This window comes from Alligator mississippiensis, chromosome 2 (assembly GCF_030867095.1).
Source record: "Alligator mississippiensis isolate rAllMis1 chromosome 2, rAllMis1, whole genome shotgun sequence".
NCBI classification, from domain to species: domain Eukaryota; kingdom Metazoa; phylum Chordata; order Crocodylia; family Alligatoridae; genus Alligator; species Alligator mississippiensis.
The window spans coordinates 93,610,002-93,633,051 of NC_081825.1; the positions used below are offsets into that span (position 1 = coordinate 93,610,002).

At 46.9% G+C, this 23,050-nt stretch overlaps 1 protein-coding gene across 3 annotated transcripts in view; it reads right to left on the bottom strand.

Annotated features, from left to right (window-relative positions):
* The window catches only part of GUCY1B1 (guanylate cyclase 1 soluble subunit beta 1), a 76,675-nt gene that overhangs the window by 53,371 nt on the left and 254 nt on the right, over positions 1 to 23,050 (bottom strand). For 2 of the 3 annotated variants that reach the window (XM_006275774.3, XM_059721940.1), the window contains exon 2: positions 22,924 to 22,997. In XM_006275774.3, coding sequence (XP_006275836.2) covers positions 22,924 to 22,997 — 74 coding nt within the window. Of the gene's footprint in view, positions 1 to 4,104; positions 4,146 to 22,923; positions 22,998 to 23,050 lie in introns of those variants that run through there. The other variant, XM_059721941.1, reaches the window with a different exon arrangement.

Sequence of the window (23,050 nt, forward strand, 5' to 3'; positions counted from 1 at the left end):
TGCCTACTTACATACAAGTACAAACTCTTTTTTTTTTTTTTTTTTTTTAAAGGAAAAAATCAGTGTCATGTCCCAGGTCAAGTCCGCCAGATCAGGTCTAAATCCATTCGAATCATCCAAGTACCGCATGTAGCCCTGCCACTGGCAAGTATCCTCCACCCCTTCCTGAGGCTTCAGATACTTCCAAATCCTTTGACAAGCATCCTGTGTGTGGGCCCAAGCCTAGAGATTTGGGTTTCGGATGTCCCCGAGTTTCACTTGCCCTCAGCAGTATGGTTGCAGGAGCAACCTACTGAAGAGTTTCCCATTTCCATAAAGTCAGCATGTAGCCAAGATCCTCTCAATGAAAGCAAGCCAGTGGGAAGCTAACTATGAGGCTCTCATAGGGAGTCCTCTCCACAAGCAGACAAGAAGTGCAACCCTCCACTACACAGTGCCATTTTAATTGCATTACCTCGGCCAGGGTACTTCCCATGCCGCCATCATGATCATGGTATTTTCTCCGCATTAGTCCAAAGCCAAAGGCTTGTGATTTATCTCCTAGTTCACTGGGCTAGGCCCCACCCACAAGAGTCCATAGCATTTCAAGCCATGGTGACCCTATAGCTCAGTGCTGCTCACTATGGGTATGTATTCCAGATACCCCCCCCCCCCCCGCAAAGGAGCCATGTGCTAATTAGCTTCCATTCATGACTGGAACCAGATGTTCTTGTCATGAGTCCTCGGATCCTCCAAAAATATATATGCAGATGAGATGCAGGCAACCTGATCCTGTTCTACCTCATAGAGGGCATGGCCATGCTAATCATACACAGCAAGCTTAGAGGGGGCAACAGAGGTATTCTAGATTAACTGTTTGGGGCCCTGTTTCATGATATCTGCCAGGCATTTAAGGTTGGTGAAGAAACAGGAATCACTAGGAATGGGAAAGAAAGGCACAGCTCAGCTATGGGAGTGAAGAAGTTAAAATGTATACAGTGTATCCCACCATGACTTGGGGGGGGGGGGCAGAAAAATCAGTAGAGGGGGACTTCGCTCAATGGACACTACCATAAGACCCCTTGCAAATAGGCTGCACTAACCTGTCCTGTGGTAGGTTCCCATTGTCAGCATGTTTGCCCAATATGGGCCATATGTTTTATAGTTATGGTCAGTGTTGATTCCATTTAATCAACTTCATAATTGGTTTTCACTGCTGAGTACATGCTGCTTCTGGCATCAGTTTAAAGACAGGCAGTGTATTTACTAAGATTTCTTTGTATGAGATAAGACAAGGGGCTTTTTCCCCCTTGCCAATGGGGGAAAATCTCACCTTGTATTCAAGTAATGATGGTAATTAGTGCAAGGCAGTCAAGTGAAGAGGTGTTGATCTTAGGCCCCTCTCATGTTACTCAGGCATGATTAACAAATTAATCATGTCTTACGTTGTGACCCAGCTCCACACTCATCCAAGCAGTAAAACAAGCAATAAGCTACAACAGGGGTTGGTAACCCCTGGCATGCATGCCAGAGCATGGCATACAAGGCTGTTTTGCTCAGCATGCCATAGTCAGCCCAGGGCTCTGGGCATCTGACACCAGCCATGGAGCCCAGGCTGCGCACAGCAGGCAGCAGGGAGGCTGCAAACCCTGCTGTAAGCAGCCCAGCTCTGTGACAGGCAGCAGCTGCCCAAAGCCTGAACAGCTTCACTGGGGTCCAGAGCCCCAGCCATGCTCTGTGGCAGCAGCAGCTGCATGTGTGCCTCACGACATACAGTCAAGAAGACGCCAGGAGCAGCGCAACCCCAGCTCCTCCCAAGCTGTCTGCACAGAGGCATGTGTGCACCAGCCATCTGCCTCTGGCATACCAAGTCAAGGTATGGATCAAATATGGGTTATTTTTGACACTTCAACTCCTGAGCTACAAAGTTGTTCCATAAAAAACATGTACCAACTTTGCAATTTGTTCTAATCAAGCCATTAATTAAACATTTGGCCAGGTGTTCCCTTGTGGCTAGAAGCTCCATTAACTAATGGGTGGGACTCCCAGCAGCAGCAGCAGTGGAATGCTCACGAGGCCCCCACTGCAAGCTCCACATCTCCTGTCCCCAATGCCAACCCTGCAGTCAACAAGGCTTGCAGTAGTGGCCATGTTCCCAGCACCGCCCTGTTGAGAACCCTGCAGCCCGTATTGTGATCCCAGGCTCCTCCTGCATTGGGAATAAGGCACAATGAGATCTAATGTGAGATCCCACAATCCCTGCTGTGCACCTGCGGCATGGCAGGAGGCAGGATTATGTAGATCTCATGTTACATCCTATTGCACCTTTACCTGAACATGTAGTGGGAGGCTCTTAGAAACTTTTTATTATTTTGCATTTATCATGTGTCATCATAATATTGACATTTTATAAAAAAATCTTCGTTTAAATAATCAACTTTTTTGTAAAAAAAACTCCTAAAAAATTATATTATTATTTAGAAGGCTTTGACCTTCCCTTTCAGAGATCTCATGTATTAAAATAGTTGTATGCCTCCTTAGGTAAATTGTTCCCGAGTGCATTGTGTATATCCCCTTAAAATATACTGTATAGCTTCATATTTCCAAGATCACTCCTAGGACTTCTAGTACCACACATAATGTTCCCACTGGAATTTTTGTCACTGTTGTGCTTAACTATCCCTGGTACCCCAAGAATGCTGGGAAGGAGTTGCTAAGGAAGGGGAAAATGCTCATCAGAATGAATGCACGAGGCAAAACATCTTTAATAGTATAATTATACAGCTGCACTTAAGTCACTAGGCATGATTCTGGTCTAACTGAGAGTGGGGTAAATCAAGAGTAATCTAAACTCCATTGATGTTAAATGATTTGCACAAATGTCAAACTAAAGCTGACATAAGTGATACCAAAAATCAGGATTTCTGCTTCTCACCTAATGTATAACATAGGGATATCAAACTTACTAGGCCCCATAGGCCAGATGAGTGGACCACCATAGGTCGGACCCAGCTCAGAAACTGGCCCCATGCACTGGATCCAGCACCCAGGGCCAGTCCAGAGCGAGCACCACAAGCAGCCCAAGTCTCAGACCAGACCTGTACTCCCCATACAGCCTGTGCCAGACATGTCCCACATACCATGTGCAATGTGTGGGGCTAGGGCCAGGGTGCACTGAATGCAGCACACAGGCTGCTCTGGGGCACACCACATGCAGCATGTGGATCTGGTTCAAGCACCATAGGCTGGAGGATACAGCTCCGTGGGCCTGATCTGGCCTGCGAGCCACATCTTTGACATCCCTGCTCTAACATTTCAAAGATACAATCAATATTCAACGTGTTGTTTTACAAATGATATATCTTTATAACCTTATCATACAAGTCACTAGGATGCATTGCTAAGATATATGAAACATATTGATCTACTTAATAAGAAGAAAAAAAAGAAAGTGCTATATGGATTGTAAATTGTCTGAAGATATTTTAAACATTCAGCTGGGAAAAAGCATAAATTATCATGAGTCATAAGATTAAATAAAATGGGATTCTGTCCAGGAAACTGACTTTCTGGGTAAAGTAAATAGGTGTATTTATAGACTTCAGAACTCAGAGCTGGTTCCCAGCTGTATGGGCTGGGGATAAGAGTGTTTAATGTAGGTTTTCAAAATAAGATAATTCTAGAAGATACAGTCAACTGTAATAAATGTGCAAGCAATTTGTTACTACTCCAAGAACTAAAAATATTATAAAAATGCAAAGCCAATATTATTTTCCTTCCTTTACATAAGTAGTCTAGAATGAATGCTATTTCAAAAAGGCTTTTTAAACATTTCATGTATAATAACTGATGTGTTTACAGCAGTTTTTATCCTGATAGTTCTCAAGCTATTTCAGGAACTGTGGATAGCGAAACACCTGAAACGGGTATGAGCACACAGAAATCTTACCATGCCACTATTTATTTTTACTCAACCCGCCCTCCACTCCTCCAAGGAAATGAAAAACCAGATCTGACCCTTCATGAGGTTCATCTCATGAAGCTCCCCTCAATTTTTTCCTTCAGTTATAAGGAACTGAGGGGACAGAGGAGGTGACCTCCCAACCATACCAATCCCCAACTTACCACCCTTAAAATAATGAGGAATCAATCATTCCAATATGGTTCTGAAAAAAAAAAAAAAAAGTTTCCTCTTAAAATTCTTATACTTTGGAATAATATGAACTAAAGATTTAGGAATTTAACACGTAAACTGGCCCTTTAAGTCACTGTTCAAAAGAAATCCAAGAAAATTTGTTAAGTGTTAAAAGGGATAATAGAATCAATGAATTCCATGCTGAAAGGCCAGTAGTGCAAGATATCCTTTCAAACACAGATTAAGTCATTCTGGTGGGCATCTTCCTTTTACACACACACACGGCTTTTTCAGAATTACTATAAGCTTGATTGGGCAGCTAATACAGCTTCTCCACTCGTGCTAATACGCCTTCTCCACTATGGAAAAGCGCACAATGCTACGGAAGCCATGAAAATCAATTTCCCACACCTTTGCAGAGACCAATGCAGTTAATTATATTAAGACTGGACATATTTTGTTTTATAATTAGATCCCACCTAATCCAAGATAAATAAGAACTGTTCACCTCAGCTATAGATTTGGCTGGGGGAGTGCTATTCTTTCACAAGAGTGCAATGACAGGGGAGAATTTACTGCCTTGGATCTTGAAGGATCTGAGTGTTTTAAGAAACAACCTTTCTTCCACTATGTAGGCACATGGACAAAACAGCCTGGGGACAGGAAAGTGCAGAACAACTTTTATAGACTTCTACAAAACACAACGGGCAAGATTCGCAAGGGGACTTAGGTTCAGTACTACAGGTTGCTTGTACAAGTGACAGGGGTTTAATTCAGTTTAGTTCTCCCTAAATTGAAATAGTGGGTTTTTAAAAAAAAATGCTTCAATTTAGGGAGAATTAAACCAAACTAAACCCACGTGGCATATACACAAGGGTGACAGCCTGATCCTTACCTGCCTCTTCAGCTTCCAGAGCCCCATGCACTGTTGCACTTTTTTAGGTAGCAAACTAAAACACCTTGCAGCTGTTTTATCTTGCTAGGTAACAAAGTCATTAAAAGCAGAATACGCTGCCGAACGTGCAAACAGCAATGCCATTAAAGCGGTGCAAAAGGGCATTTAAGCTGCTTTAAAGGCTGATTTTGTGGCATGTACAAAGGTCCTCAATGACTAATTTTTAGACCCTCTGCTATTAGAATTTATGCCCTCAGATTACACATCTAGGTCCACATCCTACTCCAAGATGCAGCATCCTATGGCCTGTGGGCCAGATCCAGCCCATGGAACCACTGGATTTGGTCAGCAAGTCTAAAAAGGTTAAAAACCAGTGCTTTAAAGTATAATATTTACTTACACGATCTCAAGCTATATCTTCCACAAAACCCATGTGTTGTTCAATAACAACATGCCAGTGGGGTGAGAAAGGGGTTGGTATTATCTCCATTTTAAACTAGGAACATTTTAAGGCACAGAGATGTTAGGGCCAATAGAGGCTCCCTTCAATGATTAGATTAATTTGATTTGTTCCTCCCCTGCTCAGAGAAATATATCTATTTTTGATATAGTCAAAGCTTCTTTTAACATAGGTTTGGTGTATGATTTCTTATGCTTCTATAAAAGCAACCACAGGCTTGCAGGCCACCACTACACAATGTATGTGTACTTAGCTGAATAACCATATCATGCTGGGGCTTGATTCTTACAAGATTTGCCAACACAGCTAGTTGTGCTTTTCCCTAAAGATCAGCAGAGAGACCTGCAGCTGACAAGGTGACATTCCAAAGTGAGCACACGTATGCAAAAAACAGACCAGCTGATTTATTTTGTAAGCTGTCACATCTCAAACATTACAGAAGTATTTTAGAACTTGCCTTCCTTATTGGAGGCATAAAAATGTAGTTTCTGCTCCACTAGAAATTCTCAGGGAAGAATATTAATTTTACTGTAATTCTTATAGTGCAATAGGGGGGTGACTGGATTTTTTAAAATAGAAAGCCAAAAGAAATTGTAAAATTAACTTATTTAATGATAAATTTCAAACACAGAAAACAGATATGATTCTTGTATCCATACTAAAAATTAAGAGTGTGATTTTAAGTATCTAAGTCAGGGTTGTCCAAACTTTTTGAATGTGGGGCCAGATCACGAACTTTTTATCACCCAATGGGCCAGTGAGCCATATTCAAAGACCTCACAGGAAGTGGTATCACATCAGGAAGTGATGTCACGTGACCTTTGACACCAATGAAATTGCAGGAAGTGACAATGAAATGGGTCTGGAAATGTGGTTTAAAATCCAAAATAAAAACAATAAAAACATTACCTGACCTGGACCCCATGAGGCAGCAGGCATCCTGCCACCAGTTAAACACAAACTTGGGAAGAAATTTCCAACAGCTTCTTGCCAATGGGAGGAGGTAGAAATTAAGAGAGAAAACCTCTTCCCCTTTTCTTTTTGTCCATCTGTTAACTGACAAGGCAAAGAACAGAGCCTGAAAACCTCGCTGTATTTCCAGTACCAGCCCTCTGTTCACAGAAGTTAGAACAGCGAGGGAGTGGAACAGACTGCCTAGGGAAGTTGTGGACTTTCCATCATCGGAGGTGTTCAAAAAGATGTTGGACAGCACGGGTAGGGCATGATCTAGGCCAGCGTTTCGCAAAACATGGGTTGCGACCCAAAAGTAGGTCTCCAGAATATATGAAAGGATCACAAGCAAACTTTAAAAATGAGTTCTCCTTTAAAGGAGAAAAACATAACTGTGGCTTTTCTCTTGTGGGCTGGCAGAGTTCCAGCCTACAAGAGGCTACTTGGCCCCCCCCCCCCCCCCATACCCCACATACTGGGGCACTAGGGTCTGGAGGTAGCAGCAGTGAGGGACACTGGGTTGGGACTGACCATCTATGTTTACAAACGGGTCCTGGTACAAGAAAGGTTGAGAACCACTGATCTAGACCGGGGTGGGCAATTATTTGAGGCAGAGCGAAGCAACACAGGGCACAACCCTTGCTCATCAGGCTCCCAGTCACTGGCCCAGCCCCGGGGGAGGCGCCGTCTTCCCGCCCCAGCCCGGACCAGCCCAGCCCTGCCTGTGGCAGGAGAGGGCAGAGGCAGACGACGAGGGCAAGTCCGGCCGTCGCACCGCCTCCATGGGACTGCATCGCCGCGCCGGGCTGGAGGGAGCCGGAGCCAGGGCTGGGGCCGGGCGGCACCTTGGGGCGCAGTGAGTGCAGGCTCCACCCAAGCCTGGGGCTGCCCTGCGCGGCGTGGCCAATGCCGACAACCCGGGAGAAGGAGGCACCTGCCTGTGCTGCTCTGCCTCCGCCTCCACCAGTGACCCGGGGCCGGGCCGCCTCTCGCCTGCGGGCGGGGAGTGGCGAGTCGCTCAGGCCGGGAAGCAGTGGCTTCCCCAGGTGGTGCTGGGGAGAGGAGGAGGCGGGCCAGGTCTGCACTCCTCTTCCCACACACACCGTGTCAGCAATGTCAAGCTGACGCGGTGCATGTGGGAACCTTGTCCCTTCCCTAGCCCTTCAGCAGCCATTAGGAAGCTGCTGAGGGGCTGGGGGAGGGACAAGGGGTGGGAATGAAAGTAAACCATGTTTAATTTCATTTCCCATCGCAGCACCACGGGCCACAGAAAATGGCTTGGCGGGCCGCATGTTAAACAAGCCTGATCTAAGTCCTAATGAGAGATGAATTGGGATTTCATAGTTAAGGAGGCTGTTGTTCATAAGACCTTTACCCCATTTATTGCAGAAACTGGGAGGTGTGCAGTGAATGAGGCAGATGACTGCACAGTGGGAAAGACTGGTATCTTGGCTAAGCCAGTTGAATGTTACCCTGGAGAAAGGGGTGTAGGTTGTGGATTCTATCTATGCTTTTGTCACTGAGCTTCTTTTCAGCCAAGCAAATCTCTTAAGCCAAAATCGCACAGGAGGGTGCCTAACTGCGTGCTCCTCACTTTGGAGTGCCTGATTTGAAACAGTGGAATCCAATGTGCAGAAGTCCTGAGGTTGGTCTGAATGTAATATGGGACCCATTGTAGCTGTGATCATAGAATCATAAAATTGCAGAACCATAGAAAACAAGGGGTGGAAGGGGCCTCAGGAAGTCATCTATTTTAACTCCCTGCTCAAAGCAGGACCATCCCCAACAAAATCATCCCAGCCAAGGCTTTGACGAGCCAGGTCTTAAAAACCTCCAAGGATGGAAATTCCACAACCTCTCTGGGTAACGTGTTCCAGTGTTTTACTACCCTCCTAGTGAGAAAGCTTTTCCTAATATCTAACCTAAATTTCCCTTGCTGTAACTTGAGCCCATTGCTCCTTGTTCTGTCATCTGTCACCACTAAGAATAGCCTAGCAACATCTTCTTTGGAACTACCCTTCAGGAGGCTGAAGGCTGCTATTAAATCCCCACTCAGTCTTCTCTTCTGCAGACTAAATAAACTCAGTTCCCTCAGCCTCTCCTCATAAGTCATGTGCTCCAGCCCCCCAACCACTTTCACTGGCATCTGCTGGACTTTCTCCAATTTGTCATATTTTCTATAATGAGGGGCCCCAAATTGGACACAGTACTCCAGGTGTGACCTCACCAACATCAAACAAGAGGGGAATAAGCACTTTCCCCAATCTGCTGGCAACGCTCTTAATCGAGCAGCCCAGCATGTCATTAGCCTTCTTGGCGACAAGGGTACACTGTTGGTTCATCTTCAGCTTACTGTAACCCCTAGTTCTTTTCTGCAGAGCTGCTGCTTAGCCAGTCAGTCCTCAGCCTGTACTGGCACATGGGATTGTTCCATCCTAAGTGCAGGACTTTGCACTTGTCCTTGTTGAACTTCATGAGATTTCTTTTGGTCCAATCCTCCAATTTGTTGAGGTCTCTATGAATCCTAGCTCTACCCTCCAGTACAGGGGTAGGCAACGTTTTTTGGCCAGAGTGCCGAAAAACACCATAATGCCTCCTTTGGAAGGTGCCAGAGTGCCAGCATGGCAGAAAAACAAAATGAGGGCAAGGGGTACATGGCAGGATGCCCTGCTTATGCCCCTTGCCCCCCACCTAAAGCCCCTGCCCCCAGCCCGGGCTCTGTGGCTGCCAGCAGCTACCCCAGCTCTGGGTAGCTGCTGGAGCCCAGGCTGCTCTGAGCAGGGCTTGCAGCATCCCAGCTGCCTGCTGGGAGCAGCCTGGAACCCCAGCTGGCAGCAGCTCCCCAGAGCCGGGGCCGGCTGCAGCCGGGAGGCTCCAAACAGCTGCGCCAGGCTCCGGCACCAGCTCCACACATGCAGGTGCGCCTTGGAACAGGTGGTGGGGACGCTGCCCGGGCTGGCTACAAACAGCTGCACCAAGCTCCTCTCCCCCTCTTCTGGCATGGAGGTGATACCGAGGCTGTGCTGCCTCAGACCCCACCCCCACTGAGGCACACCTGCATGTACCGGTGCAGAGCTGGTGCTGGAGCCCAGCGCAGCTGTTTGGAGCCTCCTGGCTGCAGCTGGCCCCAGCTCTGGGGAGCTGCTGCCAGCCAGGGTCCCAGGCTGCTCCTAGCAGGCAGCTGGGATGCTGCAAGCCCTGCTCAGAGCAGCCCAGGCTTCGTTGCCAGCAGCAGCTTCCCGGAGCCAGGGCTGGCCGCAGCATTCCAAGCAAAATAGCCTCGCATGCCATTCTTGGCACACGTGCCAGGGGTTGCCGACCCCTGCTCCAGTACATCTACTACTTTCCAAAGACAAACATGAAAAGTTGTCAAAACTGACTACCACAGACATCAGTTAGTAAAGGCTCAGTATAATCACTGGGAATGCTCATCAGCATAGAGTCTTATGAAAAAAGCAACTGTGCAAACTTCTTGTGAGCCAAGATAAATCTACAAATCCAAATACGAAGTTGATTCCCTAATACATAGTTGAGAAGTAAATAAATCCTGATGAGCCTGCTATTTTTAAAAGGTGTTAACTATTAAAAAAAAAAGCCACGTTTGGCTACAAAATTTCTGAAATGACCTTCTATGTGTGCCAATAGCAAAATTAAGGAGAGGAACTCATCTTATTCATCTAATCATCTAAGGGAGACTATTTGTAGAATTAAAAGGATGTTGGTCTATAGAATTAATCATTTGTCCCATATCTAAAAGTCATTCATTCAGAAAAATGTTAACCGAAAGTGAAATTATGAGGGCAAATAGGGATGCATTGATAAAGATGTTCTTATCCAATATTAACAGCTGATTATTAACCAGGCATATCAGCCAATACCGATCCCATAACCAACGTACAGGAATGCAGCCACACAGTGTGGAGAGCAGCTCCCTGCAGGTAAGTCTGTTGAGAAGGGGTTTGGAGGAGGGAAGAGGCATGAGTGGGGTGCAGATAGAGGCCCCCACAGTGAGGGAGGGAGTGGGGCAGGGGCTGGGGGCTGCCCAGCTAGGGCCATGAATGGGACCTGGGGCCAGGGTGAGGAGCAGGACAGAGCTGCAGGCGATTTGTCTGGGGAGGGGATCAGCATCCCAGCACTTAAAAATGATAGTGGAAGTTCTTGAACTAAAGCTTGGCAAATGAGTTTTAGTTCAATGTTACCACCACCATTTTTAAGCATGGGGGACACTTAACCAGAGCAAGGCCAAGTGGGGCAAGGGTAAATGCAGGCTGCCCTGCTGCCTTTGCCCCAGGATCTCACGCTGGCTGCACATCCCCTACCCATCCGGCAGTGGGAGGCACAACTTGCCACCCTCACTGCTGCTGAGCAGTCAGCGAGCATGCAGCCAGAGCAGAGCTCCCAAGGGAAAGGCAGTAAGGCAGAGAGCCCCGAGCCCTCAGTGAGCAGACAGCATCTGCCCCATACACAAACCTGGCTCTGTCCCACTCTCCGCCCTGGGTCCCATTCACTGCCCTGGTTAGACAGCACCCCCAGCCCTTGCCCCTGCTCCACTCCCTCCCTCACCATGGGGGCCCTGATCTGCCCCCCCGCCCAATGCCTCTTCCTTCCCCTCCACAGACTTACCTGCAGGGCACTGCTCTCCACGCAGCTCCCCAAAGAAAGCCGATAATGTTAATTTTTCTTTTATCGGTGCCTATCCGATATGGCACTGATATATGGGTCCACCTCTAATAGCAAGCATGACAGGCGACTTGTAACTACTAGAAAAAACAGGGTATAGGAACAGCCTTATTTTATGCTAAAGAAAGTGTTCTTCAGTATTGTCAGCCAACCTCAGAGATTTTCCCTCATGTAGATCTCTTTCTCCAATTTCAGCTCAACTGAATTCATATAGTATTATCAGTCATGCAATGATAAACAAAGGTGGCATTACTCCTGTGCAAGGAAACTATTGACAAACCCCAAATTGTCAATTTTATGAGTCCTGGACAGATATTTTAGAATTGTTCCTGTGAGTTCTAGCCTGAGGAAAATAATGGAAACGCCGTAACTCAAGATTACGTTCCTACGGTCTTCTTTCAACTTTTTCTTATTGTTAAATGTTAAATCTGAGGTTTGTTTTATTTGGAACTGCCATGTTGGTTCAGTAATGTAAGGTTCCATAGTTCTACTGATTTTATTTTGGTTTGGCTTTCTTCTTTCATGGTTTCAGCTCTGTATTAAAAAGCAAGTCATATTTCCACTGAGACTGATGACAGGCTTGCAACCTGTCAAGTTGCCTTATAAATGTAATGCCTTTCTAAAAATTCTCTTGTTGGATAAAGTGTATGGCTCTATTTTGTGAGTGTACTATTCCAAGGGCAATGATATATGTAAAGATGCAAGTCCCCCTGGGTGCATCTACATGTGTGCTTTACTGCAGAGTTGACTAATTGGCTCCGCAGTAAAATGTCACTATCTACATAAGTGCTGGTATTAGGGTGCAGTAAATTAATTAACTCTGCCATAAGACAGTACTGTGGGGATAGTACTATCTTATGGAGGAGTCATTTACTATGCTGCAGCACACGTGTGGACGGTGACTAGGACAATAGCACTTTGAGCCAAGGTGGAACAGTCCCTAGCTAGCAGCAGGCTTCGGTGGGTCAGCCACACAGCTCTGCAGTTTCAGCACTCTTGTGCCCCAGTCAGCCCATTGCCACCACCCAGAGCCCAGGACTGACCCCCTCAAAGAACTGCTGTCCCAGGCACAGGTGTAGACAATGCGCCCCAGAGCAGTGTACTCTGGTGCAAATTGCTCCAGAGGTTATCACATCACATTAATTTCATGGGTAGATGCACCCACTATGTATCATTTGAAAAGTGATGATGCATCATTCTCCCTTTTTCAAGCTGTTGACAATTGCAAAAGGATATCAGAGTTGTAGGACGGTCAGGAATAGACTCAAAATGGTCAGCTCAGCCTTCTTCAGTTATAAGTTTTGATTGTGATGACTAGTTATTGGGAGGGATGAAGATGCCAAACGCTAAGGACCCCTTCTCATCATCTCTTGTAGTAAACAGCAACACCCCATTACCCTCACTACATTATCCTAAGAGGGTACAAAAACCCATGGTACACCTGGACCTATAAATTATCTAGTTAGTGAGTTGCCAGAGGGAGTAGAATTGTCATTTGCAACTCATGTAGTTCAGTCAAGCTACCTAAAGTTTATATTCCTTTTATGTTAACTTGTTTGTCTGTTATATTATTTTAGTGCAACCTCCCCACCACTGTGGAGCCCTTATATATAGGGATGCTGAAGGACATTCACTTATAGACATGATGGGATCTGATCTGATAATGTTAACATACACAATTAGATCCATATTGTACCTTACTTGCCAGTGCAGGGGAAGCCCTGGCTCTCCCTGCACCAGCAAGTTGAAAGCTGGGTGCCCACAAAGAGCAGCTGGGGCTAGGGACTGAACTGGGATCTGTAACCATGCCTAGCCTGGTCCCCAGACCCAACAGACAATCAGTTATTGTCAAAACCCCAGCTGGACAGAACACATGCTTTTTACTCATCCTGGTAAAGAGAGACCCAAGGATCAGGCTGCTGAGGCACCCAGGGAACCCAAGATTAGGGAAAGGCTCCCCAATCCCAAGGCCCTGTCATGCCAGAACCTATATGACCCATGTATGCAGCTGGGTATGGGGTTCATGAAAACTTCAGGATCAGGGACTGGCTCCTTGATCCTGGCTTCCCTGGGTGCTGGGGATGTCAGAAAAAATGATAGAAGCAGGTGCCCCATGCTAGATCCTGACACTCACCTGAGCATCAGGAACTGTCCTGGGCCAGCCCCAGTGAGCCATATATATGTTCAATTTAAGACACAATACAAGAGAGTGACAAAGCTCTTCTATGTTATATGTGGAACAATTTTTTGGCTTGTTAATTGTATTGTCATGTCTTAAATCAAGTTGAACATGTGGCCAGGTAAATATGTGCACATGCATCTGATTGCATAAGATGCAGTTAACAAGGAGCCTTACAGATAGAAGAATGGGAAGTGCAATGGGAGACTAGCCTGGCTACACAAGGAATTGAAACTCAAAAAAGAATCCTATTAAAAATGGAAACTCAGTCATAGTTCTTAGGGAAGAGTCCAGGCTTCCCTTCAATTTATGTTGTTCATGCATTGCCAGAGAATGGCGCATAAATCAAATTTGCACAAAGGGAATCCAGTTTACAATGTACAAAATAGGGATACATTCCCACAGCAGTGAGGGAGGGAGGGAGGGAGTAAGGCTGGGACTAGGGAAGGGGTGCAGTGCAGCACGTCAGCTGCTCCCGGAGCTGCAGCAGAGAGCAAAGTAGAAGGAACTGTCAGTGGGTGCAGCTCTTGCTGCTATATGCACCCCGGGAGGGCTGCAGGCCTGTGCTGGGCTCTTCCCAGGGGCCGTGTGCCCCTGGATCCACGTGGGACAAGAGCAGGCTGCCACTGCAGGCTGGGGCCAGTGGTGGCACTGGGCTCTTCCCGGTGCTCAGGGCAGGCAGTAGCACTGGGAGGTAGGTTGCTGCCACCCCAAAATTCGCCATAGCCCCCTCAACCTGCCCTTCCAGAGCTGCCGTCAAGTGCTGGAAAGAGCCCCATGCTGCCAACGGCCCCAGCCTGCATCGGCAGACGGCTCTTGTCCTGCACGTAGATCTGGGGGCATGCGCCCCCCCCAGGAAAAGCCCAGCAGCCCCCCAGCCCACAGCCCTCCTGGGGTGCATGCAGCAGAAAGAGCTGTGCCTCCCCCCCCCAATCCTGTGCCCCACACCCATTGAGTTTCCTCTGCTTTGCTCCCTGCTGCAGCCCCAGGCCTCCACTTCTCCCCATTCACCTCAGCCCCTGCTGCAGCAGCCCAAGGAGCAGCCAACACCACCTGCCTGCACCACAGCACAGTGCAGCCTAGGAACTGGGGTGAGTAGGGACAAGAGAAGCCCTGGGGGGCTCGGGGCATGGTGCAGCCCAGCAGCTTCAGGCAGCTGGCATTGGCTGCTCCCAGAGCAGCTGAAGCAGGGGCTGGGGTGAGTGATGCCCTAGTCCCACAGCCCTTTCCACTCCCTCCACAGACTTACCTGCTGGGGGGGCACTTATGCTGATTGCATAAGAGTGAATTTACCTCGCATATAATGAATTCTGGGGATAAAAAGGGTCACTGCATAAGAGTGAATTCATATACACACTACCCGCATAAATAGAGGGAAACCCATATAAGAGTATCTCATGGGCAGGCAGGGAGAAAGTTAGGAAGGCCAAAGCACAATTTGAGATGCATCTGGCAAGGGACATAAAAGACAAAAGAGATTCTAAAAGTATGTCAAAAGTAAGAGGCAGGCCAAAAGCTCCATAGGTTCCCTACATAAGGCAAAAGGCAATCTAGTTATGGACGATGCAGAAAAGGCTGAGGTATTTAAAGCCTTTTTTACTTCAGACTTTAGAAACAGGAAGAGCTACAAGATGAGTGCATCTGGCAGCAAAGACAGGGAAGAAGACAAACAAAATAGTAAAAACAGGTTAGGGGCTACTTAGGGAAACTAGATGCTTTCAGGTTGGCAGGACTGGTGGGATGCTCCCTTAGGGTACTGAATGAATTGGCTGAGGTAATATCAGAGCCATTGGCTAGGCTTTTTGAGAACTTATAGAGATTGGGTTCCTATACAACTGGAAAAAGGCAAATATAATGCCCATCTTTAAGAAAGAGAAAAAGTAGAGTCCAGGAAACCACAGACCAGTCAGCCTGGCCACTATATTTGGAAAAGACTGTGGAGTAGATCTGCAAGAAATCTATTTTGAAGCACCTAGAGGAGAATATGGTGATCAGGAACAGGCAGCATGGATTCACCAAAAGTAAACAACTTGATTTTCTGCTATGATAAGGTCACAGGCCCTGAGGATGGGAAAAGAGCAGTGGATGTGACATCCCTTGATTCTCTCTCTCTCTCTCATTACATTCTCATTAACAAGCTAAGGAAATACAGAGTGGATGGAAGTACTATCAGGTGGATACGTAACTGGTTGGATCAGTGTTCACAGGATGCATCTATACATTCATTAATGCACAATGGTTACTGCACATTTAATTTTGTACTTGTACAAGTAAGTACTAAATAAATTTGCAGACTGTAGTTACTGCACAGGAGCGATGGTGAATGCCTTTTTAGTATCACTATTGTGCAGTACCCTAACAATACTGTGAAGTAGCATATGAGCACTGGTGAAGTACTGTGTCCAATTTTGGGTCCCACACTTCAAGAGATGTGGAAACCCTGGAAAGAGGCCAGGGGAGAGGAATAAAAATGACTGTGGGGCTGGGAGGTAAGACTTATGAGGAAAGACTGAAAAAACTAAGTGTATTTAGTCTGGAGAAGAGAAGACTGAGAGGGATAACATCTGAAGGATGTTTACAGAAAAGATGGAGATGGGCTTTTCTTTGTAGCCACAGGGGACAGGACTAGGAACAATGGCCTCAAACTTCAGGAGGGGAAATTAAGTTGAAGATTAGGGGGAAAGTTCTGACCCTGAGGGTGGTCAAACATTAAAACAGGCTATCTACACAAATTGTAAAATCTCCACTCCTGGAAGTTTTCAAGAGCAAGCTACACAAGACACTTAGTTTCATAGTTGGTAGGGTCAGAATGAACCTGAGCAGATCATCAAGTCTGACCCCCTGCCATGGGGCAGGAAAGAATACTGGGGCCAAATGACTCCAGCCAAGTGATTATCTAGCCTCCTTTTGAAGACCCCCAGGGTAGGAGCCAGCACCACTTCCCTTGGAAGTTGGTTCCAGATCCTAGCTGCCCTGACTGTGAAGTAGTGCCTCCTGATATCTAGCCTGAAACTACTCTCCGTCAACTTATGGCCGTTATTCCTTGTTACTTCCGGTAGTGCTCGGGGGAACAGGGACACTCCCATTGCCTGCTGTTCTCTCTTGGTCAGTTTATAGACGGCCACCAGATCCCCCCCTCAGCCTTCTCTTGTGGAGGCTGAACAGGTTCAGGTCCCGCAGCCTCTCCTTGTAGGGCCTGCCCTGCTGACCCCTGATCATGCAAGTGTTTCTCCCCTGGACCCTCTCGATGCTGGCCACATCCTTCCTGAAGTGCAGCACCCAGAACTGGACACAGTACTCCAACTGCAGCCTGACCAATGTCACAAAGAGGGGGAGGATCATCTCCTTGGACATGCTCATGATGCATCTGTGGATGCATGACAAGGTGCGGTTAGCCTTCCTGACTGCGTCCTCACATTGGCAGCCCATGTTCATCTTGGAATCAGTAATGACTCCAAGATCCCTTTCTGCTTCTGTGCTGACAAGGGAGTTCCCCAGCCTGTACGTATGCTGCTGGTTCTTCCTCCTTAGGTTCAGTACCTTGCACTTGTCAGTATTGAAACCCAGCCTGTTCTCATCCGCCCACCCCTGTAACATGTCCAGAGCTAATTGTAGCCTGTCCCTCTCCTCTAGCATGCCCACTTCTCCCCACATCTTAGTGTCATCCGCAAATTTGAACAAGGTGCTTTTCACCCCCTCGTCCAAGTTGCTAATGAAGACGTTAAACAGTATGGGCCCAAGGACCAAGCCCTGGGGAACCCCACTGCCCACGTCCCTCCAGGTCAAAAACTTGGCTCAGATAGTTTAGTTAAAAATGATCCTGCCGGGGGCTGGATTAGATGACCTTATGAGGTCCCTCCCAACCCTACTTCCCTTCATACCTGTTCTGATAATGATAATGGAAGAAAAAAATGCCACTTGCAAGAGCATCAAACTCAGCAGTTATCTGCTCTTCCACTTCTATGGATAACATTCATTCCTGAAGAATCTAAAGAAAATCATGGCTTGTGCTTCCATGGTGAGCATATATCCTTTCAATTCATTACATAACTCTTCAGAATGTACACAGCCAATGTACACTTCAGAGTCCACATTTTTCCACCCTGTTCATCAATATTCTTTATGAATTAATACAATGACATTTGATAGTCATTAACATTGACTGCCAGTTCACAGGACTGGACTGGCAGGTTCCACAGTGCCTACAGTTAGAGTAATAATAATAAAAAAGACTCTGTAATCAATTCAACATTAAGAAAACCAGAGACTAAAATGTAAGATGAACTGGCCAGTTTGATATAGAACCATGTTATCAGATTTTCTTTCCACCTTGCAGCAGCTGATCTCTAGAGCTGCTAGCAGATGTTAATATGATCACCCGATTAAGATGAGGAATTGGTATAGGGCAGGAGTGTCCAACCTTTTTGGATGTGGGGCCGGATCATGAACTTTTTATCACCCAGTGGGCCGGCGAGCCACATTCAAAGACCTCACAGGAAGCAGTGAAATTCAGCAGGTGAAATTCTATGGCCTGTGTTACACCAGACACCAGACTGGAGGAGACAGAACCTTACAAGGGTGCCACAGAACTTCCCGTCACTTCCACCTTTAATGGGGTCCTTTCGAATTATAAGAACAAAGCTTCTTATGGACGCACACGATGGATGCACAAAGCTTCTAATGAATGCACAGGAGGAGCCAGGCGAGGGCCGTGGTGCTACAGCCCATACATGCCGGGCTCTACAGGTGGAGCAGCCATGGGGCAGGGACCCGGGCCGCCCAAGCCCCCTGCCCTGGGCCCTGCTGCACCTTGCAAGTCTGACTGGCAGCTCCCAGCCTGGAGTCAGCAAAAAGAAAAAAAGGGGCTTCCTCTGCCGGGGAGGGAGGAGGAGGCGGCAAGGGAGGCAGAGGTGACTCAGCGAGCCCGGGCTGGCGCTGTGCGCTCACACAGGGACCTGCAAGCTGGGCACGGGGCAGCGTCCAGGCAGCCCCTGGCTGCAACTTCTCCACCAGCCACCGGGAAGATGAACCATGCAGGTGAGCGTGGAGCGAGGCAGGCGTGGGGGCCCCGGGATGATGCTTCCTTCTCCCCCGCCACAGCCCCGAGGGGCAGAGCCAGGTGCAAGTGGCGATTTAGCACAGGGGTAGTTGACCAGGGAGGGTCTGGGGGGGTTTCATCCCCGTTTCCCTCGCCCTGCATGTGCCTGGCCAGGCTCCGCTCGCCACCCGCAGTGCCGTCCAGTGCGAGTTCCACCCGGGACCACCCCGCACCGCACCGATGACCTGCGCTTTCGCTGCCAGCTACTCCTCTTCCCACACGCACTGAGCCGGCAACGTCAAGCTGACGCGGTGCATGTGGGAACTTTGTCCCTTCCCCAGCCCTTCAGCAGCCATTAGGAAGCTGCTGAGGAGCTGGGGGTAGGACAAGGGGTAGGAACAAAAGCAAACAGTGTTTACTTTTGTTTCCCATCACAGCACTTCAGGCCCCAGAAAGCGGCTTGGCGGGCCATATGTTGGACAAGCCACATATAGGGCATGCAATTTAGGGAATTAGGGGTAAAAATTCCTCAGATCCCAATTGCAGATGCAACTGCTGAGGCATGCAGCCAGGCATCAGGAGTTCTAGGACTCCCAGCTGCTTGTGCCACAGCAGAGCTTTCAATAATTCGGAGCATAAGGAGCTAGCAGGCTCCCCCCACAGGGGGACATGTGAAATCCTATGATGTGGCCTAGAATTGGCTGCAACTCAGGGTTTTAAAATGATCCCAAGCAGAGAGATCCCATTGGTATTTAAAGCCCTGTGATGCAGGACAAGGGACAGCCCCAAGTCCCATGTCTGGGACCTGGGGCTACCCCTGCAGTATCCAGCACAAGGCAGCCCTGTGGCCCGAGTCCAGAATTCAAAGCTGCCTCCTGCCTAATCTCTAGCATCAGGCACAGGGTGGCTACATGCCCTGGGGCTGCTCCTGCCCCATGTTGAGAATCAGGTAATCATTAACATCAGGCAGGAGGCAGCCCTGGATCCTGATTTGGGACCCAAACTGCCCCCAACCTGATTCCCAGGATTAAGGACTGTGCAGCTGTGTCCCAGGGCTGCCCCTTGCATGATGCCAGCAATGAGCTGATTATCAGCATCCGACAGGGAGCAACAATGTGTATAGAACATATGCCACACATTCAATTTAAAGCTGGATACAAAGCAGTCACAAGGATGTGACACATCCTTGTGGCTGATTTGTCATTTTATCCCACTATAAATTCCCCAAACATCTGGCATGTTACAATTTATCATGTGATTAACATGTTCAATGCATGATAAATGTAATGCTCACCAGCTGGCCCAGGTTCTAGTAAGTCAAGCCTCATTAACAGTTAGTAAATCCATTCACATCATTTTCTTCCATACCTATTGAATCTCTCAGAGCTCAGTAGTTAGCCACTGGTGATTCTAGTTTATAGCTTCTAACCTGTCTTATCTCTGTGTTCAGTATCTGTATTTTGTGTTATTTTCTAAGACAAACTATAATGTTTGCACTGTTCCAGTGGTATATACAACTATCCAGTAGTTAGTGCTGTTTGGGCCTGCAATAATTTTTAGTATCAGCCATGTTGTATTTTATGCTAGTGTTCCATTCTACTAAGCTATTTTATAATTGGGCCTCTTCAGTACAACTTGCTGTGCTGACTTAAGGGAGTAGATGAGATTTGTTGTCTGCAGAACAGGATTCTGAGCTACGAACTCCTGCATTTTAGAGGCAAGCTCTGCCATTGACCCATTATGTGATCTTGGGCAAAGTGTTTAATCTTGTATCAGTTCTTCTTAATGTAAATTGAATCAAACGATCATCATCCATCTAGATTATAAAAGGTGCTAAGAAGACTGAATGGTATCTGTGTTCAACATAAAGATATAATGCACACTATATACGTGAAATATTATGAAGGGGCTCCTGCTTGCAGCATGTTCCTGTGTTAGGGTAGTAGGCTACGTGGCTTCCCAGATGGACCAGTCTCAAGTACTAGTTCTATTCAGTAGATACACTAGACAAAAGGAACAGACTTCCAAAGTGATTATGCAAGAAGAGCTAAAGGGAGGATAGGCCTGGGAACCCTGAACACCCCTTGTAATTTTTTGATCAAGATCGATTCAGATCTCATTAATTCCTATTTCATGCTAGTGCAATCTTTTTTTACTTCACTGATGCTAGTCCTGCTTTTAACAGAAGATCAGAATCAGCCCCTAAAAGTGCAAACATGTTGCATCTCTTTGTGGCCCTCTGCTTGCAAAGGAAAAGAATTTGTGAAACTCACTTAAAGCCATAAGACTTCCCAACACAGTAAAATGCAGCTACTAGAGTTTCTATTGGTTACATATCACTTGTATAATATTACTCGAATAACATATAAATTAAACTTGGGCAAAAAAATGACAGCTATCTGCTGTAGGGTAATGAAATGAATCCACAAGTAATATTTTTAAATAACACAAAGGAAGTTTGACAACTAAATGCCTAAGTATCTGGTGTGAATGAGATTCTACTGCGCCTGAAAAACACCCCATTCCACCGTACATTATATTATATCATCTAATAAGATTTAGCATTAACAGTGGCCCTAGAGTTAAAGGAAAAGATTTCTAACCGGGTAAACTTACCAATCTGCCATGTTTTTATTCATGAAAAATGTGTCGCAGTTTACATATTTTTCTTATGAATTTGATTAAATACCAAAGCTAGTGTACTTATGTTAAACAGTGGGTTGTTCTTCACAACCCAATTTACATTTTGTGAAACAAAACAGTGAAATCTATCGAAACTTTTGACATCAGAATAATTGCTTCTGGAACAGACTGTACTGTCAAACAAACTAGATTTGGACTCTCCTGGCAGACCAAGCTAGAGAAGTTTGTTTTAGAGAAGAAAGCCAAAAATCTCCCTGATAACATTCAAGTAAGATACAAAAAATATCAGCCATGGTATAACATATTTCTTTTTGTATAATTTTTTTTTTTTTTAATTTCAAGTTTAGCCAAATGTGAAAGCCTCCTGTTAATACAAGGTTTCTGTAATATTGTGTGGTTACAACACGTAAACTACAAATTCCTTCAGGAGTATACAAGATATATTTAGTAGATGCAACCACTTATGAGGAGAGGCTGAGGGAACTGGGTTTATTTAGTCTAGAGAAGAGAAGACTGAGAGGGAATTTAATAACAGCCATGAACTACCTGAAAGGGGGGGGCGGGGGGGCTGAAAGAGAATGGAGCTAGACTTTTCAGTGGGGGCAGATGACAGAACAAGGAGCAACGGTCTCAAGTTGCAGCAAGGAAAGTTTAAATTAGATATTAGGAAGAATTTTCTTGCTAGGAGGGTGGTAAAGCACTGGAACAGGTTACTTAGAGAGGTGGTAGAATCTCCATCCTTGGAGGTTTTTCAGTAGACAAAACTTTGGTTGGGATCATCTAGTTGAGGATGGTCCTGCTTTGAGCAGGGGCTTGGACTAGATGACCTCCTGAAGTCCTTTCCAGCCTTCACTTTCTATGATTAGTGAAATAGAGCACACATAGCCAGTTAGTGCTATTTGAACAAACTGGGTGCAATCTTTCTGTTATTTTTCTTATCAAGATTCAAAATGAGCTATTAAGGGTCCAAGAGTTGCAGAGACCAATGTCAGCCCTGTGGGTCATCCGATGACATTAACAGAGGGAGAATGAGTTACAGCCCAGGGAAGCTAAAAAGGAGCTTATCAGGGGTCAAATGGAAGGCACCATGTTAACTCTGCAACAGCCAAGTTATTTTCCTGAAGATTTTCACTATCTCCTGACAGAAGCATAAACCTATGTAAGCATCTAATCAAAAAGTGATATATTGCAAGCCAAAACACAATACATAAAAGTCCACATGCAAGTGTGGAGATATGTGATGTGCAGACTAAACCCCCAGCGCCAAGTTCTAGTCCACATATTAGTTACTTAACAGGCAGGTGCCTAAGTGCAAGTCTATTTTCACCCTGATGATCCACTGATGACCACCACCTCACCCTTCAGATCAAGTCCCAAAGCAGCAGCAGCAAGGAGGAGAACAACCCCCACCTTTGATAGTAGAGGGTTTAGAAAGTACCAGCCATTTCCAAATAAAATTATTTTATGTGTGAAGAGTGGGTAAACTGCGCAGTGGCGAGGATGGCAGTGCTGCCCCAAAGCACCCACCCTTTACAACTCCACAGAGAAGAATAAACCATCACTGCGCACACAACAGCTGTACCTCAGAACTGCCTTGCTTTCTGCAACCTCCGCCCACGAGCAATATTCTACCAGGACAACCGGGGAACACAGTTGGGCATCTAAGTGCAGCTTGGTGCCTAACAGGTGGAATAGGAAATGGCCTGGCGAGGCGGAGCAGGACACGTATGACGGGGTATGCCCGTTCCCAAGAGCCCCTGCAGACACCTGCGTGGCACGACTCCTACCCATGACCCCTGGGGCACGAGGCCTCCCTCGCACGCTGGCGCAGGGCTACTGAAACGTGCCGTGCAGCTCCGCGCCCGGGGTAGCTCAAGGGCTGCGCCCCTTGGACAGGGAGCAGGAGCAGGGGCAGGGGCAGGGGCAGGCGGCGGGGCGCGTTCCCACGGGCACGGCCACTCACTTGATGTCCTCCCAGACCTCGGGGCCGTAGTTGCGGATGACCAGCAGCTCCAGGGCGTGATTCACGAAGCCGTACTGCGGGCGGGCGGCAGGGACAGCGCGGTCAGCTCCCGGCTCCCGCCCTCCCC